General features: G+C 38.8%; 2 protein-coding genes and 1 long non-coding RNA gene across 4 annotated transcripts; 1 reads left to right on the top strand and 2 right to left on the bottom strand.

The window, feature by feature from the left end:
* The first annotated feature begins 2 nt into the window (after positions 1-2).
* Positions 3-3,275, top strand: LOC140833764 (uncharacterized). Of its 2 annotated transcripts, none has more exons than XR_012118562.1 (4): positions 3-24; positions 2,057-2,248; positions 2,436-2,578; positions 3,101-3,275. It is a non-coding gene; the product is annotated as an uncharacterized lncRNA (long non-coding RNA). The 2 variants fall into 2 exon arrangements; XR_012118563.1 differs by having other exon boundaries at positions 2,431-2,578.
* Positions 33-3,722, bottom strand: LOC140833762 (calmodulin calcium-dependent NAD kinase-like). Its single transcript, XM_073198145.1, has 8 exons — positions 3,269-3,722; positions 2,934-3,157; positions 2,776-2,837; positions 2,411-2,632; positions 2,109-2,235; positions 1,555-1,874; positions 1,163-1,307; positions 33-958 (listed from the first exon to the last, which is right to left on the bottom strand). The coding sequence occupies exons 1-8, from the start codon at positions 3,477-3,479 to the stop codon at positions 713-715; spliced, it is 1,557 nt and encodes a 518-aa protein (XP_073054246.1). The 5' UTR covers positions 3,480-3,722; the 3' UTR covers positions 33-712.
* Positions 3,723-10,384: 6,662 nt separating this feature from the next.
* On the bottom strand, positions 10,385-10,888 carry LOC140833688 (uncharacterized). Its single transcript, XM_073198010.1, has one exon. It carries the CDS (start codon positions 10,886-10,888, stop codon positions 10,385-10,387), a length of 504 nt encoding a protein of 167 aa, XP_073054111.1.
* Positions 10,889-13,752: the final 2,864 nt, after the last annotated feature.

Raw genomic sequence — 13,752 nt, 5'->3', positions numbered from 1 at the left:
TCACTCGTAAACTATAGTCTTTCGGTATGCTTACGGTTCTTCCTTTCAGTTCTCTACTCCTTTGTTGCTCTAATTATCTTCTGCTATGATTTTTTTGCCAACATTGACATTCTGCTTTATGAAAATTTTACTTGCAATTATGCTAGCTACTAGTGAGGCCCGTTATTGGGGCAGAAATGTTGGATCAACAGTTGAAAACATGCGTTGGATGTTGTTCACTCTTTCTGAACATGGATATTAAAGTTGCATCTAAATGAGTCTGTTTGGAATTCACAACATTGTGAGTATCCTGATATCTAAGGTGAGTTTTGTACTTGAAACTACTTGTGAATTGAGTTCTGGCCTGCATCTGGATCAAATCTCTCTCGATCAACATAAGAGACAATGACTGAAAATGAGTAAGATTTTGTGGGTTATTTTTACGGTTTTACATCAATGAAATGACTGCTGCCCACCAATATGCAACTGCATGCAGGAGATTGCATATGTTCTACTGGTAGCACTCCGTATGTAGCCGCATGCAAGAGAATTGCACATGTTCATGTTGAACTTTTTTCTAAAATCCTCGAGTCAGAGAGTGGATCTTTTCTAGTCTTATTTTTCGAAAAATCTATACAATTGATGTTCCTTAAACCGATATGCCACTAATCCACATCTCGTTTGCTACCTTAGGGAAAGTCAATGAGTTTTGATTGTCAATATGTTGTGTTGGCTAATCGCTCTCTCTGTGTCTTTCAACCTTCTGAATTGAGTACTTGAGTTCTTTCTGAATGTTAAGCCTTGATGGGGACAACACGATGTCTTTCCAAACTGACCCTGCCTCATACGCAGGATTTGTACTTTTGTAGAGCTCAAATATTGAATCTGCTTTGTCATTCAACTTGCTTACAACTTTTAAACAATTTATTTCGTCTGGATCAACCAGCAAAGTCTTGTCTTTGTCTTTCCATCCTATTAACTTCAAAATCATAGCTGTGTTAGTATATGAGACGTTTCAATCTGTATAAATACACCAAAGCAGCTTTGCAATTCCCTTGGCAAGAAAATTGAAATTTCGGGATTGGGTTCATGATATCTATTGTTTCTTGTTGGTTTAGTTGCTACATGTAATAAGATGATGAAATCCATTGAGAACTTTAGAAATCAAGAGTGGTCAATGTACCTTAGGAGGGCCTTCCAAGGCATTGGTACAATAGAGTCGAGCATTGTCTACCAGTTGGCAGTAGGTACTGAAAGCATCTGCAAACCTCCTGTGTGATTTTAGCTGCGAGTTCACTCTCACCGCACGTCTACACATTATAGCCCTCCTGTGGATGAAGCGAGTACTCAGAATATGTTAGTTAATTCATGAAATATGTGCTGCTGGTTTAATGGTTCATTCTTGGAAATAATTATAACCTTAAAGTTGAACCTGCACAATTAAGTTCCTTTTCATGTTATTCGGTTGGATGTTGAACATTAAAAGGAAATGTTGTATCACAATATCCTACTTGTATCAACTCTAGAATAATAGCGGATATCTAGAATAATCCAAATGAAGTATGTCTTGCTGACCTTACTCCTCGAATAACTGCTAAATAAGCATCACAAACAACCCCCACCAGCTCAATTCTGTATGGCCTTCTCTTCTTAGTTTCCCACTGTTCTTGTTCTTCATCTAGCTGTTCCCAGTAGCTTTCAGTCACAACTCCATTTTTATCTTCCTTGTAACCAGCTCCCATGCGGTATCGACGCCTGTGAACATTCCTAGCCATGGTAATTGTCTGAACAACAAATGGAACCCACGACAGGGTTCCATCCATGATCACATCTCGCCCTTCATTCAGTGCAGTTACAAGGAGGGATGATGCTGCATCGGTAGATGACTGGTGCACCTGCAAAATTCAATTATGTTGAATTATTTTCTATTGGAATACTGTGGAAGGCAACCAATAGCCTCATTTTTGTGGTGATAAGCTGCTTGTTTCAATTATCACTTTAATTTTTTTTTTTTCACATATATATTTTTAAAATCTAGCATCCTCAGTCCTTTCTCCTGCCATTTATTTTGGCATAGAGGATGAAGCATTTGTTGGTTGGAAACTGTGCGGGGCGGCAGAAATGCATACCAGTTCAGCAGTTTGAAGCATATCATGGTGTCCTGCAGAGCTTAGGGCTTTGTAAATGACATCTGACTCTTTGAAGGCATCTGCTTCTATAACAACAGCATTCCCAGATGCTCCAACCCAGAATGATCTGTTCCAGTGAGGTAGGAATCTTGATTCAGACGTATAAAAGTCTGCTTTTTTACACCAACTATGATTTTTAAGAACTTCTAGATTATGATCCACTCTTCTATGAAATGAAATTAAACCGATCTAATACTTGTTTTCTTTTCTTTTTTAGCTGATAATGTGATTGATGTGCTTACTCTTTAAGAATTTCCTTTAGTACAGTACTCTTGCCAGCCCCCATTCCACCACCCATGAAGAGGAGAACCGGACTTCTGTCTTTATGAGCCATCGGAACCATCACATCGGTGCACTGTGAATCATCCAGAGATACGAGACCAATGGCTTTCATTTCCTCCACTAACGTGGTAAATACTCTAGCAACCTTCAGATTCTTGGTCACCCTTTCAAATCTCTGTTCTCTTCATCCCGTGAAACACAAGAATAGTAATTTTACCGAAACTCTAAATTGAAAATCTACATATCTTCAACTTGAAAATGGGCATATCATGTGTTTTTAGTTATAAAGTTAATGAGAAAAAAGGTAATATTTATATACGCATACCTAGTGGCTGCCATGACTATGTGTTTAAGCTTCTTTTTTGGCTCTAATTCAGAACCAAGAACCTGAAGATTCACAATGTGGAAAATTTTTTATGATTGCTTGCTTGATTTAAATGTCATTTATCTGCAAACTTGTGGTGTGTGCGGACACACGCGTACCTGACTGATCATATAGGAAGCATGTTTCCAGTGAAATGCGAAATAACTAAGAATACACCTCTCAAACTCTTCTACCATCTTTATAAACAGGGAGTCTGCATCTGGTTCATTAGCAAAAAATGCATATAATTCTTCCTCACACCCTTCGGCTTTTCTTATGTAATCAGAAGCTAATTTACAGAGATTCGGGCATTCTCTTCTATCTGCGAATCCCAGTTGCCTTGCTGCATTAGCACATGTACACACGCACACCACGGTGAGAAAATCCGATATAGATCTATATTGCACGAGAAATGTACATGTGATATGCAAACACCAAGGATATTACAATTTACCTACGTAATGGGAGAATCTTTCAAGCTTCACAACCTGGCCAGTATTGGAAACCTTTATGTACGGAATGATCCGCTGATCTCTTATTTTCTTGAATCGATAATGCATCGCAGCTGCTATGATCAATCCCATGGACGAGGCTAATATGATTTGTGTGTATGTGGGATTAGAACTGATGCTACGATCTGATGAAAGAGGAAAAGATATTGCCATTATTTTCTCTATATTTTGATCCAATATGAGCTTTTATATTGTCATCTGCACAACATATCATTCAAAATATGAAGAATGTACACGTAAAGATTTCACCTTTCTGCATTTCTTGGCTAAGGAAGGAGAATAAAGATGATTATCCTGTGGATTCGGGGATTTTCATGATTGCTGGTTACTCGTTAAGGTTGTTGTTTTGGCTTTGAGAAAACACACGTGTTGTTATGTGTCGTTCCTGTATATATTATAATAATATGATAGATTTGTTTAATTTTGTTTTAGGAGCTATGGACTAAAATTTGTAATTCCCTGTATATAACATTAATGATAGATTTGTTTGATTTTGTTTTAGGAGCTATGAACTAAAATTTGGGTCTGGTTGTGACCAAATGTTTATATATATATATATATATATATATATATATATATATATAGTTACAAAAAATGTATGCGAAATTATAAAATTATAACTGCATTTTATTAAAAAAAAATTCTTAAAAAATGTTTTTTTATATAGTTTTGTAATTTCAAATGCAATTTGTAATCTAATGTAGAAGAAACAAAATGTATGTGAAATTATAAAATTATAACTGCATTTTATTTGGAAATTTTTTCTTCAAAAATGTTTTGTTTTCGAGTATTTTTTTAAAAAAAGACAACAGTTTTCTAACTGTTATTTTTTAGCGTTTTTTAGAGTCAAACACAACGATATAATTATCAATGCATTAACCAGTCTCTATATATACTGATACAGTTAAATAAATTTGTAACAAAAAGGAATGCAGAAAAAATACCAACTATAGAAAACATAGAAGATTTCTGAATCTTTAATCTTATTATACTGTCTAGAAATGAAAGAGCCAATATATCATAAATATTAGAAAATATCCAAAAAATCTCAACAACAAAAAAAACATGTATATCAAGATAAAATCCATTAAATAAAAATAATATTCTATCAGAAAACTTATCCAGCACAATAAACAACCAAAATATGAAAGAAAGTTTACTTATTTAGAACAAAATTTTTACGTCGAGATTAAAACACTATGTAAGAATGTTTCATCAGTGTGCTAACGCAACATCCAACTATGTTGTAACATGACAATGTTATAGCTTGTAGTGATTTACAAGATTGAGCACCAAGAATGGTCTACAACATATTTGGAATTTTTTTTTTAAAAAAAATCTCCAGCTGCCCCGCAATTATTTAAGGCTCGAAAAATGGTGTAATTTACTCAAGTAAGTTGTGTTAATAAACAAGACATTAAATTTTCAAGTACAACACAACTCCTTATAATTTCGAAACTAATGACAAAATACAACAAACATGGTTAAGCTCCATTTAATAGAACTTTAAAAGATCAAACATTTTCACGAGAATACACTAAACATGAATTTGGAAGTGTTCTTGGATCATCATGGGGATATACTACGAAAGTTTGGTACTTACATAGCCACTTTAGCTTATGGAATAGATCAACAAACTTTTCATTTCGGCTTATGAGCGTGCAAGTTACTTTTGCTTTCTAACACTGATTATACTTCAAATTCATAATATTAATGTGTTTATATGAATGACATTGGGACCGACAATAAAGTCAGGTGTTGCGTTTCTACGCTAATGAAAAAACTAAATTAAAATATAAAAAAATCAATAACCACGAACTATCTCGATATTGGGGTCCCACTGGGGCCTTGGCTCACACGAGTTTTCTCATACAATTTTACTCATAGAATATATCATCTTTTTATAATGGTTCATTTAATCTTCCTCAACACTCGAGCCTAAGAGCTTTAGGATAAATATTTAGATTCATGAGAGTTAGTACCAAATATTTATCTTGTAGGTCTTAGATCGAGTGCTGGGGAGTCCAAATAAACCATTGTCATGGATGAGATATTCTATGAATAATGGTGTATGACAAAGTCCATTAGGACAAAGGCCCTTGCCCTCAAAGACCTACTACAGGACAAAAAAAAAAAAAAAGAAATATACCAAGTTAACAAATGAATTTTGTATTTTTTCCATGACAGTCAATTGACCAATTAAGTTAAAGTGTGAAAGTTACCTCCTAGAGTCCTGATAATGGTTTCCAAGGTGTATGAGATAAACCCATTCGTTTTAAAAAAAGTTCCGAGTCCCATCCACGCAAGCGCTACAACTTATCCCTCTACTTCGGTTTTTCCCTCCTCTTTTCCTTATTTGATGTAGCATCACTGCTAATACTAAGCTCGTACATGAGAATCTTGTAAGTACGTGTCATCAATACATCAGGATGAGATATGTAAACATTCTCTAACTTCGTTAGCCCATTTTAATAATTTTTCATCATTGTGGTGATGCGATACCTGTCTATGTTGTAGCTTGTAGAATGTATCGCACTATGTACTCGAATACAAGCTCGATCGAGTTCTATCATTGTTTTTTTTTATATTAGCACGATATGCACATGCATTCTCTGCCGAGACTGTCACGCCCCGAAACTCAGGGTTTACACCAGCGTTATTTAACAATCACACAATCGAAACAACAAGCCTTTGTAGCACAGTGTAAACCGAAACCAGATTATAAATCATAATTCAAACGGAATAAACATTGTCTTTACAATACCGAAATCCAAAAAATGACAGAGTTTAATTGTGGATACGTAAAACTAAATTAAAAGATCAACTTAATCTAAAATCTTGAAGTCTCGCATTCACCAGCCCCAAAACTAGTCTGATTCTTCCTCCTCGAGTTCCTCCTCGGATTTCTCTGGAAAAGGTTGTAAGGAGGGTTAATATTTTAGGAAATACTCATCAAGTAGGGGGCGTATTGAACACAACATAAAAATTTTCCATCATTTTCGAAAATAATATATACATACATCATGTTTTTCATAATCGTAACATCATATCATAACATAACAACACTGCGATTTTTCACCTTCAACGGTTTACTGACGTCAGTCCCTAAGTTTTAATCCTCTAAGGGGGCGAGGCCATAAAACAGTTCTATCCTATTGTAAAGGGCCATATGTTGGAATTCCACTCATTTTCAGGGAATCCTCACAATGCCAACACATAAACGTACCAAGATTTCATTAAAATGTATAGACAAAACGACGGTGCTCGACCGCATTTTTAAAACAACAAAACAAATCACATAGATACTCTTGGAAGTTTGAATATTTAAAACAGCCCACTTACAGTATTTTGAATTGCTAAAAACGTAGGTGCTCGACTTCGGGAAGTGGATGGTTCCTTGTTCCTCAGTCGGTGACACTTCGGCTTGATTTTTTCTTGGACGATCTTGAGCAGAGTTTTGGCTAGGAGATGCTGCTGAAAATTTCGAAAATTGCAGCTAGGGAATTCGAGTTTGTGGTGTGGGAATGGCTAAGGTTGATGCATTATTTATAGGAGAGGAGGATGGGGCTCAATATGGTGGCTAAATCATGCCAAAATTGCTTCAAATCTTGCAATATTTGACCCCAAATTTCCTTGCCCTTTTTTGAAAATTCAGCTACCTAAGTGGTGAGATTATTCTTTGATCTCAATATCCTTCATAAATTCGAAAATATGGTGGCTAGGGTAAGGAATTTTTGTGCACAAGTTTGATGATTTTCTTCCGCTTCTCCTTGTAAGTTACCATGCATCACAATATCTAGGCATATACTCTAGTATAATTTCGAAAATATCATGCCTAATTCTTTAGATCTTGTAGGATATCTCAATCTTGTGAATCCCCTTCCCAAATTTCTATTTTCCAAGTCTTGGTATATTATTCTTGACTTGGCAAAACTATTTCCAACAATTAATTTCCCAAGGTGCATATCTTTTATTATTATTTTATACAACAAATAAAATCCTACAAACATCCTTACAATGATATGGAAAAAAAATCGGTTCTTACATCCTTCCCTCCTTATGGGAAATTTCGTCCTCAAAACTTGGGCCGGCTTGGTCACCAAATAGGTAGGGATATTCCTTTCGCATATTCTCTTCAACTTCCCAAGTTGCTTCTCGCTATGTGTGGTTGTACCACTGCACTTTGATATAAGGAATAATACGTCGCCTAAGAACTTGTTCTTTGGTGTCCACGATTCTGATAGGGACTTCTTCGTATTTCAGTTCTTCTCCCAACTTCCCTTCGATCAAGAGTGGTTCTACCTCCAACACGTGACTCGGGTCTGGAATGTACCTCCTTAGTTGGGATACGTAGAAAACATTGTGGATTCTTGACGTGCTTGGTGGCAGTGCCAGTCTGTATGCTAGTGTGCCCACTTTTTCCAAGATTTCGAATGGTCCAACATATCGAGGGTTCAGTTTCCCGGCTTTACTGAATCGGACAACTCCTCTCATAGGCGAGACTTTCACATAAGCCTTCTCGCCCATGCTGAACTCTACCGGCCTTCTTTTAAGATCTGCCCAGCATTTCTGTCGATCTTGAGCTGCCTTGAGCTTTTCCCGAACGATTTTAACCTTGTCCACGGTCATCTGTACAAGCTCAGGTCCCACCACGGTTCTCTCTCCCACTTCATCCCTGTAAAGTGGTGATCGACATTTTCTTCCATAAAGAGCTTCGTATGTAGCCATTCCAATGTTGTTGTGATAGTTGTTGTTGTAAGCAAACAAAATTAAGGGTAGATGAGTGCTCCAGTTGCTACTGAATTCCAGCGCGCATGCTCGCAGCATATTTTCTAAGGTTTGTATGGTCCTTTCAGTTTGCCCATCAGTCTGAGGATGATAGGTTGTGCTGAGGGTTACTTTCGTTCCCAAGGCCTTTTGAAAGATCCTCCAAAATCGTGAGACGAACCTCGGGTATCTATCAGATAGGATGCTCACTGGCACTCCATGCAGCCTCACAATGTTTTCCATGTACAGTGAATCCAACTTGTCGAGATCGTAATTCATGCGGATGGGTAAGAAGTGAGCAGTCTTCGTGAGTCTGTTTACGATCACCCATATACCGTCGTGGCTTTGCCTAGACTTTGGCAATCCTACCACGAAGTCCATGGAAATATGCTCTCATTTCCACTCGGGGATTTCCAGAGGTTGCAGTAATCCTCCAGGTCACTGGTGTTCTGCTTTGACCTGCTGGCATACTTGACATATGGAGACGAACTCGGCCACATCTTTTTTCATGCCATTCCTCCAGAAATTATTCTTGATGTCTCTTTACATTTTTGTACTTCCTGGATGGACTCGGAATTTTGATTTTTGTGCTTCTGCCATTATCTCTTGGCAAAGGTTATAGCTGTCGCGTACACATAGTCTTCCTTTCATCCATAGGATCCCCTTGTCATCAATCTGGTGATCTTGAGACTTCCCTTCTCTGACTTGCTCTTTAAGTTTGGTCAGTACCGGGTCTCGATCTTGGTTTATCTTGACGGTCTCCTACAGACATGGTTGGGCCGAGAGGGAAGCTAGAGTCACCTTGCTTGGGCCCTTCCGACTTAGCGCATCGACCAATTTGTTTGCTTTACCCGGATGATAGCTTATGGTCAAGTCATAACCCTTCAGAAGTCCGATCCATCGTCGTTTCCTCATATTCAGTTTATTTTGGGTGAACAATTAATTGAGGCTCTAATGGTCTGTGAAGATTTCACATTTAGCACAATAGAGGTAGTGTCTCCAAATCTTTAAGGCGAAGACAACCACTGCCAGTTCCAGATCATGAGTAGGGTAGTTCTGCTCGTGCGGTTTCAACTGCCTCGATGCGTAGGCGATCACCCTTCCTTCTTGCATGAGTACGGATCCTAGACCTTCCTTAGAGGCGTCACTGTAAATAGTGAAATCTTTATTCTCTGTGGGCAGGATCAACACTGGCGTGGACGCGAGTTTCTCTTTTAATGTCTGGAAACTCTTCTTACAATCCTCATTCCAGATAAATTTATAATTCTTTTGTGTGAGCTTCGTCAGTGGCACGGCTATCGAGGAGAACCCTTCGACAAACTTCAGGTAGTAACCTGCCAATCCAAGAAAGCTTCTGATGTCGGTGGCATTCTTAGGTTTCAGCCACTCTGTGATTGCCTCTACTTTCCTTGGATCCACTGGCACTCCTTATTTCGAGATCAAGTGTCCTAGAAATGACACTCCTTAGCCAGAATTCACACTTGCTAAACTTGGCATAGAGCTTATTCTTTCTTAAGATTTGCAGAGCAAGGTGAAGGTGCTCTTCATGGCTCGTCTCGTCAGGAGAATAGACAAGGATATCGTCAATAAATACACTATGAACTGATCAGAAATGGCTTGAATACTCTGTTCATCAGGTCCATAAATGCTGCCGGTGTGTTTATCAGACCAAAAAGCATCACTTTGAATTCATAATGTCCATATCTGGTTCGAAAGGTTGTCTTGGGGATATCTTCAGCCCTGACCTTCAACTAGTGGTAACCTGTCCTCAGATTCAGTTTAGAAAAAACGGAGGCTCCCTTAAGCTGATCAAACAGATCGTCTATCCGAGGTAGAGGGTACATATTATTGATTTTGATCTTGTTCAATTCCCTGTACTCGATGCACAATCTCATACTCTCGTCTTTCTTCTTCACGAAGAGTACTGGAGCTCCCCATAGGGACACACTCGGTCGAATTTGACTTTTATCTAGCAATTCTTGGAGTTTTTCTTTTAGTTCCTTGAGTTCGGCTAGTGCCATTCTATAAGGTGCCTTAGAGATTGGTGCAGCACCGGGAACCAGGTTGATCTCGAACTCCACTTCACGATTCGGGACCGTCCCAGAGAGTTATTCTGGAAAAATGTCTGGGAACTCTCTCACTATATGGATGTCCTCCAGTTTCAGCTCGAATTCTTCTTTTATTTCACTGACCATTGCTAGGTAGATGTATTCTCCGGATTTCATGGCCCTCCAAGCTTGAGATACGGAAAGCAGCGATTTCCGTTCCTTGGATTTACCGTGAAATACGACTTATTCCTGATCTGGGGTTCTGAGATTGACTCTATTTCCCTTACAATCTACTATCGCGCTGTTTCTTGCTAACCATTCCATTCCTAAGATGATGTCGAAATCGACCATGACTAACTGTATCAAGTCGGCGCTAAAAGTCTGGTTACCCATACTGATTTTACAATCTCTGTAAATTTCGTGAGTTTCAATGGCCCTACTTGTAGGTGTGGCTATGCGAAAGGGCTCATTTAGTTTCTCGAGCTTATATCCTAACTTCTTAGAAAATCTCTTAGACATAAAAGAATGTGTAGCACTACAGTCAAATAACACATAAGCAGGCACTTGTTGAATAAATATGGTACATGTCACGACATCGTTTGCTTCGTTTGCCTCCTCTTGAATTATGGCAAACACCCTGGCATTTGGTTTGTTCTCCCGTGGCTTATTTGCATTCACCCCTGAGTTTGAACCGTCTCCTTTACCCGGTCCAGTTGTTCTGTAGGTAGCGTCTGGAAATTCTGCCATACGGTGACCTGGTTTTCCGCATCCAAAGAAGACACCGCTCGCTCTACGGCACTCTCCCAGGTGTCGTAAGTAGCACGTTGGGCAAGGCTTAATGACTTAGTAGTTTGTGGCAGGCGAAGGCCCTTTTGATGGTCCACCAAACTGGTTAGGCCTCATGAAAGTTTGGCCGTTATGTGGGGAATGACTACTCATAGGCCTTTTGTTCTTAAATTCCTTCTCCCTGTGCTGGATATCAGTTTCAACTCGGATAGATGCGCCCATCAGGTCTGAAAAATTCTCCGGTTGGTAGACTGCTAGGGCTGATTGGATCCTGCTGTTCAATCCTTTCTTAAAGCGGTGCAATTTCAAAACTTCGTCCGCCATGATAGCTGGAGCATAAGATCCCAGGGCATTGAACTGGGAGGTGTATTCCACAACCGACATGTCTGGGGCTTGACTGAAATTTTCAAACTCACTCAGTTTCTGCAGTCTGACCTCTGCTGGATAATACTGTTTCAGAAAAACTTATCTAAAATGCTGCCACGTGATTGGTCCTGCAGCTGTTATGGCTGGTGAGATTGCTTCCCACCACTTGACTACTCTATCCTCCAAGAAAGGTACAATCACGTCTACTTTTAGTACCTCAGGGACTTCCAACAGTCGCAGCTGAGTCTCCACGCTTTTTAGCCAACTCTGGCTAACTTCAGGGTCCGCAGCGCCACTGAAAGTTGGACACATGTTCTTGCGCAGTGACTCATAGTGGAACTTGACTCCGTGTTGTGGTGGTTGTTGATTGGCATTCGGGTTCACTAACCCTTGCAGTGTCGTTGCCACGATCGTGGCTATGACCATCAGGTCTGCTTGGTTAAGACTGAACCCAGGTGTTGGTCCATTGTCCCCTTCATTGTCATTGTTGTTGTTTGCATAACGGGGGCTGCGGTTTTGCCTCGGAGGTCTACCGGCCATTTCCTACAATTTAAACGTTTCTAAGAATTTGTTTGTTCATAACGATATGTTTGAATGAATAAGTTATGCTGGAACACTTAAATGAATAAATAACCATAACTTTGTTAATTTTTGAATATAGAGGAACAACTGAATGGAAACAAATAGTACTGAATGAAAACAAATCGTACTGAATAACATAGCAACAATAGTAAAATGACTCCTAGTAGTAAAGAAAAGTTACTAAGACACTCTATCATCTATATCTCCATCCCCAACTACTGCTATAGGCCCATCTATATCTATCGGTTCCTCCTCTGGCTCTTCCTCTTGAAGTATCTCCACCATATGAGTGAGCTGGTCGTTCTCTTCTGTGAGCTGTGCCACCTGTGCCTTAAGTCCCTGTATCTCTGCCTCAGCCGCTTCCTTCTCATCATTCCAATGCTGCTGATACTACAGATGGCACTGTTTCTTCTGCTTGATTTGGTCCTTGAGAGCTTCAACTTGCTGGGTCAGACGTTGGTTCACATACGCCAGGTTGTTCATGGCGTATAATGGTTGGTTCACATAAACCATTGTCATGGATGAGATATTCTATGAATAATGGTGTATGACAAAGTCTATTAGGGCAAAGGCCCTTGCCCTCGAAGACCTACTACATGACAAATAAAAAAAGAAATATAACCAAGTTAACAAATGAATTTTGTATTTTTTCCATGACAGTCAATTGACCAATTAAGTTAAAGTGTGAAAGTTACCTCCTAGAGTCCTAGTAATGGTTTCCAAGGTGTATGAGATAAACTCATTCGTTTCAAAAAATGTTCCGAGTCCCATCCATGCAAGCGCTACAACTTATCCCTCTACATCGGTCTTTCCCTCCTCTTTTCCTTATTTGATGTAGCATCACTACTAATACTAAGCTCGTACATGAGAATCTTGTAAGTCTGTGTCATCAATATATCAGGATGAGATACGTAAACATTCTCTAACTTCGTTAGCCCATTTTAATAATTTTTCATCATTGTGGTGATGCGATACCTGTCTATGTTGTAGCTTGTAGAATGTATCGCACTATGTAATCGAATACAAGCTCGATCGAGTTCTATCATTGTTTTTTTATATTAGCACGATATGCACATGCATTCTCTGCCGAGGCTGTCACGCCCCGAAACTCAGGGTCGACACCAGCGTTGTTTAACAATCACACAATCGAAACAACAAGCCTTTGTAGCACAGTGTAAACCGAAACCAGATTATAAATCATAATTCAAACGGAATAAACATTGTCTTTACAATACCGAAATCCAAAAAACGACAGAGTTTAATTGTGGAATCGTAAAACTAAATTAAAAGATCAACTTAATCTAAAATCTTGATGTCTCGCATTCACCAGCACCAAAACTAGTCCGATTCCTCCTCCTCGAGTTCCTCCTTGGATTTTCTCTGGGAAAGGTTGTAAGGGGGTGAGTATTTTGGGAAATACTCAGCAAGTAGGGGCGTATTGAACACAACATAAAAATTTTCCATCATTTTCGAAAATAACATATACATACATCATGCTTTTGTGGGGACCCGGGCTCTAACTCTTTCCTTTGTGATTCAATGGATCGTTAATATAAAAAGTGGGTCAAATTTTTCGCTTTTCAACATTTATTCTAATGTTATATAAACAAGCATAAAGTCTTTATTTATTTTACAAACATAAGGTACAACATGTCTTGTTCCATCCATTCTCAACAACTAGTAATTAAATACAATATATGTCAAAAGTACAAATACTAGTTCTTCTGCTATGCCCGAGATCACCACGCTATGTCCATCTCTCATCCTCTGCGTGACCCAGATCCTGCCCCACCTGTTGTTATGCACACATACAAACATAACAACAGCCGGAAACTCCGGTGAGAACAAATCCCAGTATAAACATGTATACATGCATA

This window comes from Primulina eburnea, chromosome 6 (genome assembly GCF_022965805.1).
Source record: "Primulina eburnea isolate SZY01 chromosome 6, ASM2296580v1, whole genome shotgun sequence".
NCBI classification, from domain to species: domain Eukaryota; kingdom Viridiplantae; phylum Streptophyta; class Magnoliopsida; order Lamiales; family Gesneriaceae; genus Primulina; species Primulina eburnea.
Note: the sequence above shows the minus strand (reverse complement) of the source record. Positions and strands in the feature narration are given on the sequence as shown.